Source organism: Myotis nattereri (assembly GCF_964212035.1).
Source record: "Myotis nattereri genome assembly, chromosome: 4".
NCBI classification, from domain to species: domain Eukaryota; kingdom Metazoa; phylum Chordata; class Mammalia; order Chiroptera; family Vespertilionidae; genus Myotis; species Myotis nattereri.
The window spans coordinates 93,910,563-93,935,095 of NC_138079.1; the positions used below are offsets into that span (position 1 = coordinate 93,910,563).

General features: G+C 47.3%; 1 protein-coding gene across 4 annotated transcripts in view; it reads right to left on the reverse strand.

Annotated features, from left to right (window-relative positions):
• Positions 1 to 24,533, reverse strand: part of CLEC16A (C-type lectin domain containing 16A) — a 219,727-nt gene that overhangs the window by 118,009 nt on the left and 77,185 nt on the right. For all 4 annotated transcript variants that reach the window (XM_081089518.1, XM_081089517.1, XM_081089516.1 and 1 more), the window contains exons 13-17: positions 10,664 to 10,786; positions 8,127 to 8,236; positions 7,352 to 7,396; positions 3,511 to 3,561; positions 1,435 to 1,563 (exon numbers count right to left, since the gene is read on the reverse strand). In XM_081089518.1, the coding sequence (XP_080945644.1) occupies positions 1,435 to 1,563; positions 3,511 to 3,561; positions 7,352 to 7,396; positions 8,127 to 8,236; positions 10,664 to 10,786 (458 nt within the window). The remainder of the gene's footprint in view (positions 1 to 1,434; positions 1,564 to 3,510; positions 3,562 to 7,351; positions 7,397 to 8,126; positions 8,237 to 10,663; positions 10,787 to 24,533) is intronic.

Sequence of the window (24,533 nt, forward strand, 5' to 3'; positions counted from 1 at the left end):
CCTCTTAGGACAGTTGTAGAATTATGTGAGAAAATTCATTTAAAGAACTGCTATGAACAATCCACTTTATAATAAAGAGTGGGAGCTCGTGTAAGTGTTAACAAAGCCTGATGGACCATGTCCCAGAAGGGAGGCAGGACACAACCCAGAGTGGCAGCTCTCAGCATTCACAGCCTTCTGGACCTTCAGGTTCAAAAGACTAGGGAACTTCAGAGACATGCAGCCCATTCGGGGGGTGCAGCTTCACTGTAACCTTGCTGGGGAGCACCTGACCAACCCAAGGCTAAGGGCGAGCATGCCTGCACCATGAAGGAGTCATTGATATGACTCACACCTGTCAGAACCAGTCTCTTGTAAAAGCTGATGCCAAGAATGCCCAGTGCAAACACCACCACCCACAAACACAATTGTATGCCCACTGCAGGGCCTGCAGCACTGGCTGGGAGCACACGGAAGGAAGGCGTCACTGGCTCGGACAGGGCGTGTTCTGTGGTGAGGCCTGTGGGTTTGGTCAGACAGCAAGGAACGTGGATTGACTTAAGACACATGGGTCCCACTTCCTCTGCCCCGCCCCCCGGGCCCCTGTGGCAAAATTGCCAGCTGGGTGGAGGAAGGCCACAGAATCCTCTGGTCTGAGGCAGATCTAGCAGGTCCCTCCTGCTTCTCATAATCCAAAACTTAAACACCTCAGCTGCTCTGGTTACAAGCGGATTAACTCAGAGGAAGATACAGGCAGATAACGAGAGTGAGTGCAATGAATTCCACTAATTTATCCACTAGCATTCACGTCTCCAGGGAATGATTTTCTAGGAAAAGGTTATGGTGCTTTCTAAGAAAGAAAGTGTAATCTTACGAGGGAGATAAAATACCATGAACAGCCCCATGAGACTGCTTCAGAAAAAAACGCTGATAACGGAAACACACACTCCAGCTGGGTTCTGAGAACTAGTCCACCCTTCACACAGGTCTCTCCCGCAGGCCGGCAAGAACCACCATTTCAATTGTTGTGCCTCACCCCGAGATTACTCAGATACCTTAACATCACACCATCCTGGGGGGTCCTGAGCCTCGCTGGGCTGATTCCACGCCAGCCCCATCTGCACTGTGTTGGCTCTACTCACTCCCCCACGTCCTGTGCAGACCCGGCCCCTGGCTTCCTCTCCCAAGCTCAGGGAGGGCCTGCACCAGCGAAGGCAGCCTGCCTGCAACCCACCCGGTGCCAGAAGCAATGGGACTCCAATCCCTGCTTTAGCAGAGGCAGCTGCTTGGGAAGTTTCTCCTCTTGAGGGCTATGGCAGGTGTTGTCTGTCTCCCTACTATCTGCACTTGTGTGGGAAGGCGGACTCATGACCTGATCAGAGACCTTTCTTCCCTGCTCTGTGAGTGGTCCTGGCAGACAGCTGCCAGGAGAGGCCAGGTCCAGCTCCCACTCACCCGCCGGGTCCTCTCCACGTCACCACATGGCAGCCGCTTCACAAAGTCAATGCCCGTCAGTGGCGTGCCCGTGGGGGGCAGCAGAATGGAGACATCCATCATGAGATATTCCACGTTCATGGGCTTCATCTGGAAGAGAGACATCACAGAGACCTCACTGGAAGGAGAAGGGGGCAGGGCAGGTCACACAGGTAGTTCGGCACATGAACCCTGGATTAAGACTGAGGGGAAGCCTCGAGGCAGGCAGATGTGTGAGATGGGCCTTCTTTTGGTTTCTAAGGTACAGATTTTCCCTTCATTGGAAATGACAGCTCTGACACTCTTGAGAAATGGCCTCCCTGCTCATCCTCGAATTCCCCTCCACCCAGCAGGGAGGGGGTCCTTAGGAAGGAGGCTGGTCGTTACTGTGGTCCCTTCAGGGTGGTCAGCCCCATGTGGATGTGCCTGACTGCTGCCCACCTCCTCCTCTTGGTACTTCCAGCTGATGACACGGTTATAGTGACAGCAGCTTGCACTTAAGGAGAGCTGACTAGGGGGCAGGCGATAAGCTAAAGGCTTTGCATGTAGGATCCTGTTTAACCCTCCCCAACAGCTGCAGAGGGAATGTTCCCCAATCTGCAAATGAGAAAAAAGACTCAGAGAAGCTGAGGAATGGATCTGGGTCCCCTCAGTGGGCTGTTGGCAGAACCAAGACACAAACCCAGGCTTACCTGGCTCTAGCCCTCCTATGATTTGCACTACACGACAAACATCCCCGCTACCTTCCTTGCCCCCTTAGCATCTTACCTGGGATAATATAACAAAGCCACTTATTGAGCATCTACTAAGTGGCAGGCACCACAGGGCTCACCTCCTACTGGATGGTGGGTGCTGGTGCTGTCCCCTATCACAGAGGGGCATACTGAGCTCAGAGGAAGGGCAGATGTCCATAGCCACTGGGCCAGTCAGGCGCAGAGCTGTCTCCTCCTTCCACACCATCTCCACAGGCCTTCTCTGATTACTAAGACACTGTAACCTCCCCTCCCCTCCCCTCCTGAACTGTTGCATCAGTACTGACCATTTACTGTACACATGTTGGACACCAACACCTCATTTATACCTGGCATCATAAAGGAACGACATTTCACCGAGGTGAATTTTCTATAGAATTCATTGTACTCCTTAAAGCATCACAAGATTATTTCTGTGTCTTTTAGAATGTGGGCTTCAGTCACAGTTTTTGTCCCTCCTAACCAAAGCTAACTGAGCAGGGCAGGGTTGTGGGGAGGGCCCAGCTGTCTGGAAACCTGGTGCACGGGCCGGGGAGCCACTTAGTGCATGCTGCCTGCCTTTTTCTTTTGGACACTTTAAACACTTAGGCTTATTATAAACTTCCCGAATCACTTCACTCTTTGACGAGCAATTTCCATGAAAAAGATCATTTATCATCTATTTATTGAGTGTCAACTAAGGGGCAGGTGCTGGGGATGCAGAGACAAAGGAGCAACACAAAGAAAGCTGCAATCTGCTAAACCTATCTTTTCCCACAATTCTGCCTGCTAGATGCAAAAAGGGAAGACTTTAAACTGGCACTGCAACTCAAGGAACATTTCAGAACATTCTGGTGGCATGGCAAAGGAGGTGGCATAATAGTGAGAGAAGGACCGGGAGGCGAGCTGCTCTGCCTCTCTGGCTGGCACATGTGGGCACCTCACTGAGGCTGACTCTCCTTTCCTTATCAGTAAAAGGAGGCTAATGATAGGAGCTACTCCGCTGGGTTGGCATGGGGATGAGAGGTTTGACATGTATCACAGGCTTTCCACACCTGACATAGATTAAGTCCTTAATCGAATATTATTCATATCAAAGTGAATCCTTCTGACTTGTCTTAGGACACAGCCCAGCTCAGGGGGAGTGAATGTCATCTGAAATTTCCGAAGTGGTGGGGACCACCAATTCCAGTTCACCTCCCTACCAATCTCTGCAATCTGAGCAGAAAGCCCCAAGTCAGTGCTCTCTCCTCTCTCTCTCTCCCTCTCTCTCGGTTTGGCTGGGCAAGCTTTGCGGGAACACAGATGCTTCTGGCCCCTCACTTACTGTCATGCTCCTGTACTCATCTTCAAACATGTCCAAAAAAATTTCTTCTCCCTAGAAGGGAGGGAAGAGAAAATTATGCATATTTCCCCCCATAAACAACAAAGCATTATGAACTTTAGTTCACGGCTTCTGGGACCATCTGTTTCTCATTAGAGAGTTCTCGTAAATCACCAGGAAGTAAAATGCACACGTGAACATGAACACATGCTCCAACGAAAGCCCAGATATCAAATTGCACCTCTCAACAGTTCTCTCCCTTGCTTAAGCATATGTAGCTAGATTTATTCTGTCAAGGCAGTTAGTTAAAAATACAAACCAAAAGAACACCATAGATAATTAAAATATTAAAATGGTTAACATTTCAAGTGTTTATCATCCTCTATTTGTCGAGCATGGTTGAGGAATGGGGAACCCTGGTTAACTTGCCATGTTAAACTATGAGGCTCCACATCTCTGAAAGGAAGAGTATAATTAAACATGCTTAACACTAAAATTATAGGCCTGCTCCATTTGTTTTTGAGCCATGCCTTTGAGGTTCTGTAGCCTTGAGGACTGTCTAGGACAGTGGTTGGCAAACTGCGGCTCGCAAGCCATATGAGGCTCTTTGGCCCCTTGAGTGTGGCTCTTCCACAAAATACCGACTTCTGCGCATGGGCCACGAAGTTTCAATCGCACTGTACGTGCGGGCGTGCACGTGGTATTTTGTGGAAGAGCCACACTCAAGGGGTCAAAGAGCCGCATGTGGCTCGTGCGCCGCAGTTTGCCTACCACTGGTCTAGGAGGTCCCTCTCAGAACAGGCTGGTGTATGAACTTGGCTCCAACACATAACCCAGGGGCCAAGTCCTAGCTTCACTTCACCAAGACTCTCTTTGTTTCCCTGAGAGACTGGGATGGCAGCCCCTGTCTGTGTGGGTCTCTGTGAAGATGAAATGAATAAGCACACATAAAAAGCTGAGCACAGAGCCTGCCACTCAGTCAGGGCTAAGTGTTAGCGCCACACTCATTATGATCACTACTGGACAGGGCCACAGCTAGGGAGGGGCTGGGAGATTCAGCTGAATGTATCATGACTATTAGAACTGTCCTGTCTCCCTCATAAGTCCTGAATACCTCCCTCCCCCCCCCCCCCCGGCCCGCTCTCTCTGACAGGCACACACCCCACACACCGTCAATATGGGAAAGGCAATAGGTCCTTTATATATTTTTCCAGTTATCAGATCTACAGATAACTTTGAATATTCTTGTGTGGTGTAAATACCAGGTAATAACCACAGAAATAAAAGCCCCTGAAAACCCAAAAGCTTCTGAGATATTATACTTAGGATGAAAGAGAAAACTGGGGTGGGAGAAGGGAGCTACAATTCAAATACAGCAAGTCCTCAATGTTGTCGATAGGTTTTAGGAAACTGACTTTCAGTGAGATGACATAAAATGAAATCAATTTTACTAAAGGTCAATTGATATAAACAAGAGTTAAGTTCTTATAGCATATCTCTGGCCACTGAAACATCACAAATTTCTAAATAAAAACCCCAAACACTTCTAATATTAAACATTTAAGAAACATTAATAAATACCAGGCAGATCATTCTTTTCTAACCCACTTATTCTAGGTCAGGGTCACAGGTGGCTGGAGCCTGCCCTGGCAGTTCAGGTACAGAACGCCCTTCCCAGGCCACTCACACAGCCACACACAGTCAGACTGGGACAGTGCGGACACTAATTCTCCCCACATGCACATCTCTGAGATGTGGGAGAAAGTGGAGTCCCTAGAGAAAACCTCTGCAGACACGTGGAGAACATGCAAACTCCACAGGTGGCCCAGGCTGGGAATCCATTTCTCCCCCTCAACATTATAAAAAAGTGACATTGATGCCCTAACCGGTTTGGTTCAGTGGTTAGAGCGTCAGCCTGTGGACTCAAGGGTCCCAGGTTCGATTCCGGTCAAGGGCATGTACCTTGGTTGTGGCACATCCCCAGTAGGGGGTGTGCAGAAGGCAGCTGATTGACGTTTCTAACTCTCTATCCCTCTCCCTTTCTCTCTGTAAAAAATCAATAAAATATATTTTTTTAAAAAGTAACATTGAAGAAAATGTTATTAGAGAACCTGCTGTATACGCTCTCCTTTTGTTACAGGATTCCAGGGCAACAGGAATAGGGAAACAGACAGGAAAGTTAAAACAAGGCCAAATGGTGTTGACAATTTGCAGCCAGCTTCTAAGTAATAAGCCATTATCTTTCCCAGCCAAGGACACTTGGTTAAAAACCTCCCTAACAAGAGGTGGAGGAAGGAGGGGGAACGGGGAAAGGAAAAAAAGGGCCTCAGAGTTTTATTTCCTAAGAGAAAAGCTAGCAGTCTTGAAGCTTGGCAAGATCAAGTTGCCAGGTGCTTCTCAGGAATTCTGGGAAGGCCACAACAAAGTAAAAAGAGACCTTGAGAATTAATCTGTACCAAAATATTCAGCTAAGAAATTTTGAAGCCTATAGACAAGAGGGTGTGTAATGCCTTGGACCCCCACCCACCTCGCTCTTCAGATTAGCTGAGAGCCCATCTGCGCATGTTAGGCCGGAAGACAGATTTGCTTGCCATGCTTCTTTAATAAATTTGCTTGCTTTAATAAATTGGCTTTATCACAACATAGTCAAGGTCTCTTGTATAAATTCATTTATATCAGACGACAAGGATTGAGGTTGGAAACAGCCCTCCCCTCAGGGGGCTGTCTGGTAACACCTCTCTGTTGTCAGTGAGAGTGTCGGCCGGTGGACTGAGGGGTCCGGGGTTCGATTCTGGTCAAGGGCACATGCCTAGGTTGTGGGCTCCATCCCCAGTGGGGGGCATGCAGGAGGCAGCCAATCGCTGATTTTCTCTGTCTCTCTCTCCCTCTCCCTTCCTCTTTGAAATCAAAAGAAACACATCTTTTTAAAAGTTGATATGTAAATTAAAAAAAAAAAGAGTATCCTGCAAAGAAAAAGACTTCTTGCATATATGTATATAATCCACAGAAATTTAGAGATAATACAAAAAATGAAGCACAGAGGAACATGAAACAGCAATACTGACACCATCTCCTAAGAGGATCTCTTCATCGGTTAAAATTACTGGGGGAACCATCACTAACCGGATCTGGAGAGATCTGATATGGAGGCCAAAAATCAGAAATCTACTAGACAGTTTGACATATGGATTAATACACTTTTGCTGACAAATGATGAGCTTTTTCAAGTAATACACTATGCCTTAAGATAAGAGTTAATAAAAACCATCACAACGAGATATTTAAAAAGTAATCACCTAGAACCTAAACACAAATCTACAAATTTTTCAGATACTGTGAAGTCATGATGGTCCTTGACAAAAATCTCACTGAACTTAATGACAAATGTCTGGAAGCCTGCATGAGGTCTCTTAGCATAAATGTATATAAATAATATATATGCATATAATTCATAAGTTCATATGTAATTCACAAGTAATTTTATATGTATAAGCAAATATAATTCATGAACATATAAATTCATATATATAATTTAGTCATGTGTGCATGTATAGATATAATTCATAATTTACATATGAATCCATCCATAAACAAATCCATTGAGTTGATAAACAAATTGTCACATACTAGGGGTGAGTCTTGGAAAGTTATACTGATGAGAGGGCATGGGCAGAAAAGCTGAGAGACCACTGCTCTGGAGATTATGAAACTGAGCATTTTGACTCAGGAACCACAGGTAGCAAAACAACTGAAGACATGCAACCTCTGTGTGTACAGGGCAGACTCCACAATCCTGTTTACACACCGCAACCACCCTGCCGAGCCCCGTGCGCTGCCAGTTTACCTTATAAAAGTGCCGCAGTAGGTGAACGCTTTCTTCTCTCGCACCCTGTAAAGAGGGAAGATGCGGAGGCAGGTGTCATGGAGGCAAGCGAATTGGGAAAATTACTGACTCTAAAATCTGAGTGGATACAGACAGATATGGGGCTAATATCCTTAATCTATAAGTGGTTTTTAATGAGAAAAGGAGAAAGAGAAAGAGAGAGCTCAAAATAAGAAATGAGCAGAGGATAGGTGATTCATTGTGACATGCAAAGCTATTAATATACAGCTAAGTGGGGGGAAATGGGTTATAAAATATGGTCATGACTCTATTTTTTAAAATCTGTGTGAATGTAGGTGTGTATCTAGAAAGACACACACACCAAAATGTCAACTATAGTTATTTTAACAACTGTACTTTCTAAATTTCTAAAATAAACATGGAAAATAAAGGGAAAACCATATAAGCTATTTAAAACAAGAGAGATATTAGCTCAATAATCTATAAACAAATGTATGTAAATGTTCATATATGTATAAAACCTTTGTAATACAAAAAGAAGAATTTCTAAATCCTGGAGCCAAATAAGAGCCAAATAATTATAACAGAAACTACTAAAATTCACATCAAGCCAATCCCAGAGGAAGGGAAGTTCTGTGGGAGCAGGGCTGCAGTAGGGCATCAGTGCTACTGGGCCCAGCTGCTTGCTGGTGCTGTGGCCACCACGGACCAGAGCTCCCTCTCCCTCTCCAGGTGGCAGTGGCTCACGGGCACTGCGGGTAGGGAGGTCCCTTACCTCCAGACAGGCCAGGTGCACGTCCTTTATGATGCAGCCCGTGCTGGTCACAACTTGCTGCTTTAGGAGCAGGCAGCTCAGCTCCAGTGTCGTCAACCGGATCTTCCCATCTGCAGAGCACACCGGGGTCAGCGTCACACACCCAGGGCTACATGCCCTTAATCACAACTCTTGCCTTCCAGCTTTGAGGTTGACAGGTTAGCTGATCAGCTGACTGCTCACGGCCCCTGGCATCTAGTGGGGACGACCCTTGCCAACCCTTTTCCCAATCAATTATAATTAAATGTTCCCAGTAAAACTGCTTAGACCTAATATTCCCCTTTAGTCTCTTCATCGGGAGCGGGGATGCGGGAAAAAGAAGGCACTAATTAATCAGTACTGAAGGTCTAGGAAGTGGCCGCTGTGCTTACTTTGCTTGTCCAGCATTCCTTCCTTTTCTTCAGGAATGAGCACCCCCACTTTCCTTTGGAAAGCACCAGCCCCACTACTGCACATGTGATTTGGGTGGAGCTGGTCCCCCTTCTGCCATCTTAAGGGTGGGCACATCACCCAGGCTGGTCAGGGTGCTCTATCCTGGGTCAGAGTAACTGGGTAGGGAATGGGCAAGGGGCCCAGTCAGAGCTAGTAAGGCTCAATTCCATAACTTGCTGGAACCATTTGGGCTGCAGAGAGGACAGGAACAGTGGTGTGGCCCTGAGTGGCACAAGCATTTTAATCCACAGTGGCCACTTCCCCATTCTTACCAGTGTTTGCAAGTTTTGGTAAAGTGTTCTGCAAATTGAGTCCCAAGCCCCACTTTCCACCAGATTACCCAGTGCCTCTCCTAGAGCGTGTCTAAGGCCCCAGCAGCGAAAGAGGTGGCTGAAGCTGCTGGCAGTTATCTTGCCAACACAGAAGCTGCAGAGGCCAAAGGCTGCCTTCAAAACAGTGCTTGAGCCCCTGGATCCAGCTGTGCCTAAAGCCAGTGCCCAACACACTTGAAGTTACATAAGCCAACAATTTTGTTTGTTTCAGTTTGTATTGTTTCAGCCGGTCTGAGTTGGGTTTGTACCAACAGGGCCACTAGGAAAAATCAATGCAAATACACATGGCATACCTCCCTGCCCATCCTTTGATGCCTCATGTCAGATGGGAAACAGGTGAGAAGAGGGCATTGTCTGCACAAAAATGAACAGCCTATATGCAAGCAGAAACAGGCCTTCCTAAGCATGATACAAGCCCAGGGCTGTGTGGGAAAAGGCTGGTAGTCTCAGCTTAGTCATTCTCCCTGCCGCGGCCCCACCGGCCCAGAACTAGCCCCACTTCTGTGCTGCTTCCCTGCCCACATGGCACCCCCCATCTGTCTTCCTCAGATTTCAGTAGCTTCTCCGGAGCCCAGTGTCATTCCTGCCTGCCCCTCCACTGAGCCGCACAGTTGGCCAGGTCAGAAACACCCCTTCTGCTGCCTCCAGGGAAATGGAATGGGATTTTCCACCAAGACCCTTCTCCCTTTGCAAGCTCCTGCAACAATGAGCTGACTTCTTCCCACTGGGCTCGTCTCATGAGGGAAACTAAGGGAGTTTACTGATCCCCTGTTGACACTCATGGGGCCACGGACTTGGCTCTCCAAGACCTGCACTCCCTCCTGGGGCACTCCTCTGTGCTTCTGCCACTAGTTGGAGCCATTCCCTTTATTCCTGAAGTTTTTGTCTGTGATCACAACCCCCTCCCTGGCCGTTTTCCTGAGCCTGACCTGGGCCCACTCCCTGGATTTCTCCTCATGGCTTAGCTCAGCAGTTCTCTCATTTGGGCCACATCACAGTCAAACCCCTTCCCATGCATTCACTCCAACCTGCTAGCCTCTCTCTGCCTTTGCAGAAAATCTGCCTTGCAATCAGGGTTTCCCAGCCTTGGCACTGTTGGCATCTTGGGTCAGACAATCTTTTGTGTGGGGCTGTCCTGTGCATTGTAGCATGTTTAGCAGCACCCCTAACCTCTCCCACTCCATGCCAGTTGCACCACCTTCTCAAGCTGTGACAACCAAAATTGTCTCCGGGCTCTGCCAAATGTCCCTTGGGAGGCAAGGTGGTCCTGTTGAGAATCATTGTGCTAGATCATTCTGCCTGCTATTTGTAGCCCTTCTGTGGCAGGTCAGTGTTGACTAAAATTCAGAACCAGGCTGACAAGACCAGACACTGGGCACATCTTGTATTATCAAAAGCATTTGACCCAAATCTTTTTCCCACTCATTCACACTCTCAGCCTTAGTTCAAGCTCAAACATGGCCTTGGGCTATCCCAAGATGAGGGCTGCAGATGTTGGCAAAACTGGCCAAAGAAGGGTGCGAAAGGAGACAGAAAGACAGGGTCTGGCGCAAACACCATGGTGGGAGAGAAAGAGAGGAGACCCAGGGATGGATGGTACAGGTGGCCCAGGTCATGGATGTGCATGCCAGAGGGAGTGGTCGAGATCTGCCTGGATCACCAGAAGGGCCAGGTGGGAAGGCCTGATCCCTCTAACTCGGCCACCCCTGTGAAGAGCCAACATGCTCCAGGCACCTGGCTGGGCAGCGCTGTTCATGATCCTGATGAGTCTTTCGGCCAGTAGGTGGTTGTAGACGGTCTTCTCAGCAGCACTGGGCTCTGGGAGCTGGATTCGCTCTAGTTTTTCAGGTTCCATGCCTGGAATGGAGAAAGGAACAAGCTGTAAGGAAGTGGAGCCACATGATCGCAAGCCCTCTGCATCATAAAAGGCCTTTAGAGCAGAGCTTCCCCACCCTTGGCCATCCATGGTGCATCCTCGTGATTTCTGCCACGGCTGTGTGCTTTCCATACTATAACTTACATTCGAATTTTCTGTAAATGGAACTTAGGTAAATATTAAAACACTAGAGGCCCAGCGCACAAAATTCGTGCATGGGTACGGTCCCTAGGCCTGGCCTGGGATCAGGGCCATCTTCCCCACCTGCCGGCAGTTGGCCCCACCCCTCAACGCCACCCACCCCGGTTCCCTGTTCCCCATCAGGAGATCGGAGTCTGCCAGGCTAGGGGAAGAGACTAAGAGGTTGGCCGGCAGGCCCCTATCGTGGCCTGCAGGCAGTTCCTGTGTTGAGCATCTGCCCCCTGGTGGTCAGTGCGCGTCATAACAACCGGTCATTCTGCTGTTCGGTCAATTTGCATATTACCCTTTTATTATATAGGACTAGAGGCCCAGTGCATGAAATTTATGCACGGGTGGGTTCCCTAGGCCTGGCCTGTGATCAGGGCCGATCAGGGCCTTCTGGCTGCTGGCCGGGGCCTTCCTTTGTTCCACACTGCCCCCTGGTGGCCAGTGCACATCATAGCGAGTGATTGGTCTCCCGGTCGAACTTCCACAGGGACAATTTGCACATTAGACTTTTATATAGAGAGATATGTTTCCTACCCAGTCCCTCAGTGGTTGAGCGTTGACCTATGAGCCAGGAATTCAGTTCAATTCCTGGTCAGGGCACATGCCCGGGTTGCTGCCAGATCCCCAGTATGGGGTATGCAGGTGGCAGCCGATCAATGATTCTCTCTCATCATTGATGTTTCTCTCTCTCTCCCCATCTCCCTTCCTCTCTGAAATTAATAAAATGATATGTATATGTAAAAGCAAATTTACCTTCAAAAAAATAAAACATACATTTTCTATCATTATATGTCAATAGGAAATCAGATTGCTGCAATATTGACAGTAACTATAACAACAAAAAAATAAAAAATAAAACGTTTTTACATTTTAACCAAAGACCGCTGACTGGTTACTTGTGGCCTGAGGTCTACTCTGTCTGTTAAACAGGGAGCTTGGCGGGTGCTTAAAAGGTATTGAAGACACTAGTCCCAATTGGTAACACACTTCTGGATGAAATCAGAGGGAATGGAAATGGAATGGAAAAAGGAGTAACTTTCACACAGTGTGCTTCACTGCCATTTCGTGCCGGGTCTGGGTGCCACTCCTGTAGGAGACACAAGCCACAGTGGGGGACACAGACCTAGAAAAACAGAGACCAGACAGAAAGGCAAGGACAGTCATACTCAACAATCACACCTCAAGCTCTTAACACCGAACTCAAAAGAGCTGGGCCCACCACTAAACACGTGTACCCACCACAGGCTGCAGCAGCAGGCGCCATACTGGGCCAGGGGATGGCATTGCAGAAAGAGACTAGGCTAGACCTTGTGACAGAAAGGTACACATACCATGAAATCCATGGAGTGGCTCTGTCTTTAAGAGACAAAGGAATGATGTTTTCTCCAGTGCAAACTAACAGCTTTGAAAAGACAAAAGACAAGACCAGAGAGGTGGAGGAGGGAGGAGCACGCAGTCTAATTGTGAATAGAGTGACATTTTCCCTAAAGCAGACCAGAAAGCTGGGGCGACAGGAAGACCTGTTAGGGCTACTTCAACAGGCCAAATGTGGGACGAGAGGCATTCCAAGTCCTTTTCCTCTCACTAAGAAAGCTCTGGAAAACACACTTGCAGAAACAAACATTTCTCCTGATCCCAGCCTAGAGAGCTGAACAGACTGTTTGTGCTTCAAGCACGTCTCTTCCTGTTACTCTACCAAAGGGGGGAAGGTGGCACTTCTGGGAACTCTTGAAATACAGTCCCTTGAGTACTAGATGACGCTTCATTTAGAACCTTGACAAAATAGTAGAGGATAGCATTGAAGAGCTGATTGTCTGGATTCTAAGTAACTCCCCCCGCACACATTGACGTAAGAAACCATAACAATATATCTTGTTTTATTGAGTTCCTTCCAGCTTTGAACCAGAGGCTAAGTCATGCCTAGGAGATGACACGGGTGAGGGACGGCTGGAGGGCTTGAGTTGGGTAGCTCTCTCTCTCACGCCCCATCACCATGGCTTCTGTCAAAAAATCTGATTGCAATGAAAATTTAATTTGTGGATTCTATATCCCATTTTGATGTGAAATGTCTAACTCCGAAGCATTCTGGTTTATTAAATGGCACGAATGTCAACTAAATCTTTTTGGCATTTGTTTTTTTCCAGAGATGTCAACACAGTCTTAACATCTCTCTATCTTTTCATGTCTGGCCCTTTTGGGAATCGTCAGTCAGTGGTTCTGGGAAAAAATGGCTCTTCGGCCTGCCCCGAGCATCACCCAACTTTATGACCGAACCATCTGTCATCCCACTTCAACGAAGCCCTGCTGCTGGCTCCCTCGGGATTGTGGTGGTGGCCGGCAAAAGCAGGGAGAGACGACTCAGACCAGGGTTTGAATTTCTATGGTGAGCTCCGTTTTGTCTCTTTCCTATTATTGCCCCTGATTTCTTAGAACTTGTCAAAAATGATAAGAATCTGCGGCAAAATCTTCTCTCGACAGGAAGAGAAACACTCCAAGGTTATTCTGACTTTCCTCACCCGGCAGCTCTGTGACGGGGACAGGGGGCAGGGGACCCCAGGGGACTTGAAACCCTTTCAAGCTTCACAGGGCCAGGTTCCAGTGTAACCTCTTCCTCTAGTGAGGAAATTAAGGACAAGAGATGTTATGTCACACCCCCAAGGTCACAGAGCAAGTTAGAGGCAGGCTGAGATTACACAGTTAGAACCAGGGTGAGATTACAAAGGTGGACAGGATGCAGATGGGGAGTTCAGACTCCCAGCAGACCACTACTTGCACGGCGAGCCAACCACAGCAAACGGTGCGAAAGGATCCTTCCTTCTCTGCCATCACCTCAAAGACCTCACAGTATCCTGGGGCTCAGTCTCCCCAGAGTACCTTCCACACTGTGGTCAGGTAGAGGTGGAGAGCACTGTGTTCAGGTTGCAGAAGGAATTTTGTTTTGATACTTAACCTCTCCAACCCCCCTGTGCAATGGGGGTAATTACAGTAACCCCGTCCCAGGGCTGTTGTCAGCATCCAGACACAAATATGTAGTCGTGGTTCAATAACTACAGCCTGTCATTACCATGCACTGATGGGAATTTTCACTTTGAGCATGGCTGAATGTATTTCTGTATCGATTGTATTCCAAGAGGAAAGAAAGAATAAAAGAACAAAAGGACAAAAAGGAAAACCGGCTAACAAAAGCTAAAAATCAAGCTAGAAGAAGGCATGCTATGCTGTGTGAGGGTCGGCTCAGGGGATGAGCTGCTCAGGCTGGATTCATCTTGAGCTGCACATGGAAAGCCAGAACTTGCCAGGCCAAGAGGATTCTGCAGAGCTGTGGTAGAGCTTGGGGAGGGTGGGATGAAGCTTTGGGAGGAAGTGATGAGGCAGATGTTGGGGGGGGGGGGGGGAGGGTGACGACAGGCAAGGCTTCAATGCCAGAATTCCTGGAGGGCAGGAGGGCAGCTAGGGAGTGACATGATCTGACTGTGCTCTCGCTGACTTTGAAGGGTCTCCATTACCTCAACCATTCAAGCATTTTCCTCCAAACAGACCTGGTATTGTAACACATTCTATGTGAGGTGGATTTTATCACCAGCCACGGGGAAACAGGAGGATACACCATATGGCAAAATTCTGTTTAAAAAAACTGCTTTAAAGATCTCCATTCTCTCTCCTCCTGGGCCAGGTACCTCATTTCTTTCCCCGTCTCTCTCTCCACCACGGCCTCTAAAACCCCTCTGGCTACTCTGATTATCCCACCCTCGCTAGCAACTGGCTTCCAAGGCCTGCGCAGCAATTCAAAAGCTCCAGACATTTTTCTGGGTCCAAACAAATTGACAGCTGACAGTTGTGCATGAACAAGGCCAACGTCGCATACGGCAAGGATCTGCATATGAAAGGGAAAATGGTACTTGTGTGCATGGAGGACACACACTCACTGGTGTTCAGTCACTGAAAGGCAGGTTTTGTCGCCAACTTCATTGAGTTTCCTTGCTAGCCATTTCCCTCTGACTGAAATAAACACTGGAAAATATATTGTCCTTTTGGCTTCAGCCCTTAAGTGCTGAGTGACAGACAAATTCCAAAGAAACCCAGATGCACTTTCCATGGCCCGGGAAGACACAACAGCAAGTTCAGACTCCCAGCAGACCACGTGCTTCCTTGCTCCCTTCCCGCCTGGGTCAGATGCTGCTTTGCAGAATGAGTCAGAATACGTCTCTCCTTTCCATTGCTTCCACCCAAAAACCCTAGGGGAAGGGGAGGGGTGGGGGTGGAGCTCCCAACTAATTCAAACAATCCTAAAAGAAGGGAAGGGTGTAACTCTGAGGTGTCAGTAACCAGTTACTAAGCTTTCCCCACTAAGTTCTGATTTCTGGATTCTTCCTCCTTATCAGTAGTCTCCAGCAAAGGGTGGAGAAGACCCAGACCAAAGTTACAGAAAAAGAAGTAGACAATCAAACCTGGATAAAGAAACCACAGTAATGCTAGGTAAAATAATGGTCAAAATAATTTTTTTTCTTTTGACCACGCAAGGTCTCCTTGGCTATAGTCACTCAAGCACTGCCAGCTTTGGAAAACTATAGACCAACTATTTCGAAAGCTAACCAGATGTTGGGCTGATTTCCAATGTACTTCCAGTTCTGATTATGTGTCAGTCGAGATCCAAAATGTTGTTTTGCCAGCTCTCTGCATGGCGAAAGCCTCCCTTTATCCTATTACCTTTCAACCTTTCCCATACCTCTCATCTATGTTCCAGTAACTTCTCAGCAAAGCAAAACAAGCCTGATTCCTCTTGGTTAAACAATAATAAATGGAGGGGCAGGAGTAGAAGGGTGGAGGGTGAAGTGGGGGAACCTTTAAGAATACAAAAGCTGCAAATCTCACCCCCCTCCTTGGGCCAGGGCTCTGCAGACCTGACAAAAGAGAGAAGCCTGCATTTTCTATTACAGATATGAACCAGAATTCATTATGTGGCCCAATTGAATCACAAGGAGCGCCTTCCTCCAACCGGTCAACCCTTTCCACTGTGGGATATTCATTTCGGTACAACATCTAATCTATTATGATTTACTGGAAGGCCTGGGCTAACATTTGGTTTTTATTAACGTTGCTTTTATGTTAAAATTGTCTTATGATGAAAAATCTATCAGAAAGAGACCATTTCATTAGGGGGCCTGCTTGGAGGGTATGGATCTGGAAAAGACAGGTTGAAAGTTAAGTGCAGCTAACTGCCTGCTGCCTAACCAAAAACCAAACAACTAACCACCACCACCAACAATAACAAACCGCAACCTCCCCCTCCCCAAATGCAGACGCTGTGCCCACAGGCCAGGACTAGAGCACAAACCAGGTGGTAGCTCCTCTACTAGGCAATTTGCCCTGTGGGTCCCCCAGGCTCCTGGGCCTCTGTTTACCAAACTTGAACCCTCCAGCTTCCTCCCCAAACTGTTCCATGGCCCATGCTTGCTGGTTCTAGAAATGGCACCACCAGCCACACAGTGGCAATGAGTCAAGGATCTGGACATCAGCCAGACTTTTTTTTTTTTTTTTAACATTTTCCCTGCCTTTTTAACAAAGAGCCTGCATTAAAAAAATAAATAATGTTTTTATTGGTTTCAGACACAAGAAGGGAGAGGAAGAGAGAGAGAGAAACATCAATGATGAGAGAGAACCATCAATAGGCTGCCTCCGCTAGGCCCCCTACTGGGGATCTAGCCTGAGATCCAGGCATGAGCCCTGACCTGGAATCGAACCCTGTCATCCCGGTTCATGGGTTGACGCTCAACCACTGAGCCAGGCAGCCTTCTTTCCAAATCAAGCAGAACTCCCCCTCCCTCAGCCTGCTCCTCTCCTTGTCTTCCCATCTTAGCAAACAGTCCCACATAGTTGCTCAAGTGTCCTTTTCATTCAACCCCCACATCCAATCCATCAGCTCACTTGGCTCTAACTCCAAAATATATCATAAAACCTTCCACTTTTCCCCATCTCTACAGCCAACGTGCTAATTCAATCCACATTAGCCTGTGTCTGGACCACTGCAATAGCTTCCTAACAAGCCTCCCAGCCTTCCCTCTTGCAACTCACTTCCCCACCCCAATTAATCTACTTTCCATCCAACAGCTAGAGGGTTCTTTCAAAAATTTCCATTGTGCCACTCTTCTAATTAAAAATCCTTTAGGAGTTTCCCACTGAACTCAGAATAAAACTTAAATTCCTTTTCACAGCCTTCTATGCCCTTCACAGTCTTGTCCTGGCCCCCTGGTCAGCCTCACCTTGGCCTGCTTTCGGATCCTCAAACCAGTTCTTCCCCACTTCAGGGCCTTTGCACAGGCTGTTAGTACACTCTTGCCCCAGATTCTGCAAAGCTGACTCTTACTCACTCTTTGGGCCTCAGTTCAGATGTTCCTTCCTCACCGCAGCTTTCCCTGACCACCATAGCTAGTAACCCCTTGCACCACCACCATCGCTTTACTACACAATCACAATTTACCTTCTTGTTCACTTGAACAAGACTCATCAAACTTGTTCTAGTGCTCACAACAGTGCCTAGCATGTAGCAAGTCCTCAGCAGATGTCTGTCAAACAATGAGAAAGCCTTTCAGTTTCACCTCCTCAACGCTGCCCACATCTTCATCCCGCCCTCCTCTGGCTGAACTACCGTGAACCCATCCTGCTGGATGCCGAGGATCAGATCAGTTCCTGGCTGAACTACTAGGCACATCAGCCTCCACAGTGCCACAGTCTCCTTACAAATCCTTTGTACCAGACCGAAGCTTTTTTGGGCAAGGGTCTCAGGTGGCCTGGAGTTTGTAGCCCATGCTGAGTACACTGCCTAGCACGCAGCTGGGGCCCACATGCATTTGTTGAATCACTACATGAATAAAATCATCATGATCTACCTGATTACATGGTCTTTTGGAACCGAAGGAGATTTCAGAGGAAACAGATGGTCACTTGCAAGAGAAAGCAATAAGCAAACCCCTGTAAGCCATACAGATTACATAATGCTTTCCTTGAACAACCTTCAGAGCCTCCCGCATCAGAATACAATCTAAGCTTCTGATCTGTCATGATGTGTTTCCGCTTACCTGTCATGCTGCTGTCCCTCCCACCATTCTCACCATGCTCCATTAAAGCAGTCACACTCACTTTCATAAAATTATTTGTTTGTTTCGCCATTGTATTCTCAATACTAATCATAGTGCCTGGCATTTAATAAGGGCTTCACAATTAGCTTTTAGAAGGGCAAATGAATAAATAAATGAACAGCGTTAGTAGAAAACAAAAGAAGAAATTAAATGTCCTTAAATACACAGTCCCGTTCTTTTAAGAAGAAATCCCCAAGAAAAAAGGTAGGCTCCCCAGATAGGACCTTGGGGTATGATCTCTCTGGGTCACAGCACTGAAAAGAGAGTACTGCAGTGTGCGTGCAAACCATGACTTCTCCCCTCTCCACACAGGGCGGGGCTCCAGGAAGAAAGCCCATAGGGAAAGCCAGCTACCCACAAGGTGAGTTCACCCAGGTACCCCTTGGCCCTCTGGAGCCAACATCTTCACCCTCCAGATAGTACCTTCCCTGTGAGGCCCTGAGTACAGGCTGTGAGGAAGGCAGCAGCCCAGGGGAGCAGCTGCCTGGCTGAGAGACACTCAATCAGTAACTCTGGCTGAGTGCCGACCGACTGATGCAGGTGCTAAATTGGATGCTGCAAGGGGCCAGTGGGAGAGATGCAGTCTCTTTCTACCTTCAGAAGCCGGGCAATCCAGAAGGGGAGAGGAAACATGAAGAGGAAAATGCTATAGCCACTTTGGAAAATAGTTTTTTAAGAACAAATGAACATACACCTGTCATAACATTCACCCATCCCATTCCTGGGTATTTATTTACCCAAAACAAAGGGAAATATATGTCCACAAAAGACTTGTACGTAAATGCTCATAGCAGCTTTATTTGCAATAACCAAAAACTAGAAACAAACCAAATGTCCATTAACAGATGAATGGAAAAACAAATTGTGGTACATTCATACAATGGAATAGTATTCAACAAGAAGAAGAAATGACTATCAGTACACACAACAACATGGTTGAATCCCAAAATAATTATGTAGATTGAAAGAAGTTATATTGCATGATTTTATTTATATGAAATTCTAGAAAACACAAACTAATCTACAGTGACAGGGTGCTTGAGGAGAGGGTGAAAGAGGAGAAGGAGAGAAGGGTGACAAAGGGACAGGAGGAAACATTTGGAGTGATGGCTATGTACATTGTAGTGATGGTTTCATAGGTGTATACATATGCCAAAATTAATCAAACTGTGCACCTTAAATATGTGCAGTTTATTGTATATCAACTATACCTCAATACAACTTTTTTTAAAAAAATGCCATGACTTCCAGCAAAGATGGATTGGATTTACTCTCCTGATCCAAGCAACTAAAAAGCTAGGCAAATATATAAAACAATGGTTATGAGACACTGGACACAACAACAGGCAGCATAGAAGAGTGAGCTTCAGAGAGAGGAAATGAAGGCAGTGGGCCCAGTGCTTCAGCTCACTGTACGGAAAGATTTTTCAGGCCTCAGCAGAGATAGAGAAAACCCCAGAAAAGCCCTTGGTCTTTATGAGGTGAAACGGCAGAGTTTGGAGATGAAGGAGGTCAAGGCTGATAGACGTGAAGGGAGAAAGTACTGGAGAAGAGGGAGCTGAAGGGAGAGCTGTGGAGGTCTGCAGAGGGTTCCTTCTGAGGCGGCAGCTAGGTTCTGCTCTGTGCACACATGTAAGGAAAGGAGAAGACCTCCTGGCATGCAGCAGGTGAACGACTCCTGGAACTCACCCAGGCCTGAGAGGAGTTCATGTGCCCACCAGCCACCATGGATTAAGCACCTAACGGTGGCCCTCGGAGCAGAGTCCTCAGAAGGGGACTGCCTCAGGAGTGGGGCCAAGTGAGCCTGAGGTTAAAGGCTGTTTTGGACTCACAACAATAAAGCTTAAAAGCAAGCTTTGAAAAGGAGCAAACTGATTCCAAGAAACTTGGAATGTTGGATATGTCCTAGGACAAAGCCAAAAAATATCAAAAGGAAGAAAGGCTTCAGCATCCTACACTGTAATATTCACAACTGTCAAATATGTGTGTGTGTGTGTGTGTGTGTATCACAAAACCAAACCTGGAGAAACATCAATAATAGAAATAGCTAGAAATGACACAGAAGATAGCAAAGGTAAGAAAAAAAATCAGAAAGGAAATCACAACATATTTTAAAACACATAAAAATATATCAAATTTATTCCATGCAGCTAAAGCAGTACTTAAAGGTAAATTTAGGTCACTGAACTCACTTTATGAAATAAAAGTTTAAAAATCAATGACTGGTATGGGAGGGTATGACTGAAAAGGAATAACTTGAGGGAATTTTTGGTTGATGACACTGTAACACAGTAATTATAGTGGTGCTCACACAAATCCATACATGTACTAAAATTCATAAAACTACACACAGAAAGTTAATTTTACTATATGTTAATTTAAAAAAGTAAAATAAAATAAATTAGCTTAAAAATCAATGATTAACCTTCCATCTTAAGAAACAACAAAGAGTAAATAAAATCTGAAGTAAGGAGCTGAAGGTAAGAAACAAATATAAGAACAGAAATTAGTGCAATAAGAAACAGAAAAACAATACAGAAAAATCAGTAAAACTAAAAGAAAGTTCTTTAAAAATTTCAATAAAATTAATATAAAACTGATAAATCTCTAGCCAAATTCATCAGAAAAAAAATGAAGACCTAAATTATTAATACCATGAATCAGAAAGGGGCTATCATTACAGATCCTACAGAAATTAAAAGTAAATAAAAACTATCTAATAAAAGAGAAACATGGTAATTAGCGTACGACCGCTACCCTTCCCATTGGCTAATCAGTGAGATATGCAAATTAACTGCCAACCAAGATGGTGGCCGGCAGCCAGGCAGCTGACGCGAACAGGGAGGCTTGCTTGCTTCAGTGGCGGAGGAAGCCAAGTTTTCCCGCCTGCCTTGCCGGCCTCTCAGCTGCACTCTAAGCAACATTGTAACAAATATAGAAGCTAAACAAAACCCCAGAAACCTGCTTTAGTCCCGGGCTTCAGCAAATACAGAAGGTAAACAAAGGCCAGAAACCTGCTTTCAGCAGCGGAGGCCTAAGAGCCGGAGCCAAGCCTGAGAGCTAAAGCTGGCCCAGAATAAAAAAAAGAAAAAAGAAAAAAAAGGAGCAGTTGGGAGCTTCAGTCACCCACCAGCCTGAAAACAGCCCTCAGCCCCTCACCCAGACTGGCCAGGCACCCCAGTGGGGACCCCCACCCTGAAGGGTGTGTGACAAGCTGCAAATAGCCATCATCCCCTCACGCAGGCTGGCCAGGCACCCCAGTGGGGACCCCCACCCTGATCCAGGACACCCTTCAGGGCAAACCAGCCAGCCCCCACCTGAGCACCAGGCCTCTATCCTATATAGTAAAAGGGTAATATGCCTCCCAGCACCAGGATCAGTGGAGCAGAGAGGCCTCCCGGCACCGGGATCAGCGTGACAGGGGGCAGCGCCCAAACCCCCTGATCGCCCTGCGGCTCTGTGTGTGACAGGGGGCGGGGCCACAACCGCCCTATCGGCCCTGCTCTGTTCATGACAGGGGAAGGCGCCCCAACCCCCTGATTAGCCCTGCTCTGTGCCTGATAGGGGGGAGCTCCCCAACCCCCTGATTGCCCTGCGGCTCTGTGTGTGACAGGCTGCGGTGCCCCAACCCCCCCCCCACCCCCCACCCCCCCCCCCGCCCCACGGGCCCTGCTCTGTGTGTGACGGGATAGAGCCATAACCTCCCCATCGGCCCTGCCCTGAGTGTGACAGGGTGCGGTGCCCCAACCCCCTGATCCGCCCTGCTCTGTGTGTGACAGGGGGCAGTGCCCCAACTCCCCTATCGGCCCTGCTCTGTGAGTGACAGGGGGGAGCTCCCCAACCCCCTGATGGACCCTGCTCTGTTCGTGACAGGGTACGGAGCCCCAACCCCCCTGATGGGCCCTGCTCTGTGCGTGACAGGGGGTGGCGCCGCAACCTGCCCATCAACCCTGCCTTGAGTGTGACAGGGGGCAGTGCCCCAACCCCCCAATCGACCCTACCCTGAGCGTGACTGAGGGTGGCATTGCAACCTCCCGATCCGCCCTGCTCTGTGCATGACAGGGGCGACACCCCAACTCCCCAATCAGCCCTGCTCTGAGCCCGACCAGGGGCTGCACCTAGGGATTGGGCCTGTCCTCTGCCACCCGGGAGCAGGCCTAAGCCAGCAGGTCGTTATCTCCTGAGGGGTCCCAGACTGCGAGAGGGCACAGGCCGGGCTGAGGGACCCCCCTCCCCCCCGAGTGCACAAACTTTTGTGCACTAGGCCTCTAGTATATATATAATGGCCCTAGCTGGCTTGGCTCAGTGGATAGAGCGTCATCCTGCTGACTAAAGGGTCCCAGGTTCGATTCCAGTCAAGAGCACATGCCTGGGTTGTGGGCTCAATCTCCAGTAAGGGGTGTGTAGGAGGCAGCCGATCAATGATTCTCTCTCATCACTGATGTTTCTATCTCTCTCTCCTTCTCCATTCCTCTCTGAAATCAATAAAGATATATATATTTTTAAAAAGTTAAAAAAAAAATAATGAACAAGTGTATGTCAACAAACTCGACAGTGTAGATGAAACGAGAAATTGCTTAAAAGACATGAGCTATGAAAACTCACTCAAGAAGAAACAGATAAGCTTTAATAGCTCTATATCTACTAAAGAAACTGAGTAGTTAAAAACTTTTCCTCAAAGGAAACCCCAGGCCCAGAGGGCTTCACTGCTGAATTCTACCAAACAGTTAAGGAAGAAATAATACCACTTCTACAAAAACTCTTCCAAAAAATTCAGGAGGAGGGAATACTTCCAATTCATTCCATAAAATGAGCATATCTCTGAGAGTAAACAAGAGGATTACAAGAAGACCACAGACCAATATCACTCATGCACATAGATGCAAAAATCCTTAGCCAAATGTTAGCAAATTGAATCCAATAATGTGAAAAATGTGTCTGCCACATTAGCTGGTACTAACCCAGAGTGCGTATCACTTGAAGGGATCATAGAAAACCTCCTGGAGAAGGTGACTTCTGAGAGGACATTTGACAGGCAAGCAAAATGTTAATAGGTGGTGGTGATGGGATAGAGAAAAATGGTAGGAAAAAACACAAAGAAATACAAGAAGGTGGCCAACTAGCCAGAAACAGGTAGGGATACTAGCACTGACTGGGGTGGCTGCCAGGCTTTCAAAGAGCTCCTTTCTCTGGGAATAGTCCTAGACACAGGCTTATCCCATGGGGCTAAGTCTGTGCTGTGTTACCCTGCCCCCTGGCCATATCTGACTGTTCCGGAGTTAGATACTACCTAGCTGGAACAATCAAACTCTTGCCCAAGAATCTGGAACTTGAATGGAGGCAAACTCTCAGCCTGGGATTTGCTGGGGCCACATCAGGATCTACCTTGAGGGAAGTCCTCAGAGCAGGTCAGTTCCTGCCTTCCCTCAGCTTTTCAGCAACTTCTTGGACCCTATGAGCTGCCCGTGGGGCCTTCCCTTTTAGTTAGATTAATGAGAGATGGCTTCTGTTGCTTGTAACCAAAAGAACATTCAAGAGTTCAGTGAGCATAACAGCAAGTTTATCTGTATGAAAGAGTTATGTCACTACATAAAAATGTTAACCTCTGGGCCAGAGCCAAGGGTCTGTGAAGGGAATTCAGGGGAATCACGTGAAGTTGGAATGATGGGTGAGTGTGGATACTGTAAATGACAGGTACAGGAGGGTGAAGTTTAAGGGAAAGAAAAAGGCACTAAAGGTTTCTGACCAGGGGAAGGACATGGTCAACAGTCTTACAGAGGATTACCTCGCAGTGCCATGGAGGATGGATTATAAAAAACGTATGACCCCGTGGGAAGGCTGTGGTAACAGCCACTGGAATGATGTGCCCAGATGGCTCTTGCTCTTATGTCTTTGGCTCTCACCTCCAGCATCTAGCTTAGAGCCACACACTGAGTCACACTGAGTTAAACTCTGCTGGTCAAACAGACTGAAGAAAGCATTGACAAAACTTAAGGGAAGGAGCTAAAAAGGTCATGGCAGTCTCAACCTTGGTTGGCAATTTCAACTAAACTGGAATGGCAGGAGGTATGATGAGGTGAGGGTATTATTTATGAGGATGAGTATTGTATAGACAGATTATTTCAAGGTGTTGCTAAAACACCTAGGTAGAGTGTCCAGGATGCAAGTGGCAGGAGTTCAGTCTCTTGGAGGTCTGTTTACTCCCAGTAACTGAGGGCTTCTGTGTGCCAGGCACCAAGCCAGGAGCTAATGGGGATCGCAAAGCCATGGGAGTGAATAAGACTGTGGAGGGAGAGGAGCATCATTGGTCAGTCCTGTCTATAGAGGGAAAAGGCTGGAAATAGTTTCAGTGCCATTCAATTAGGGAATGGCAGAATAAATGGTGGCACAGACATGTGATTAA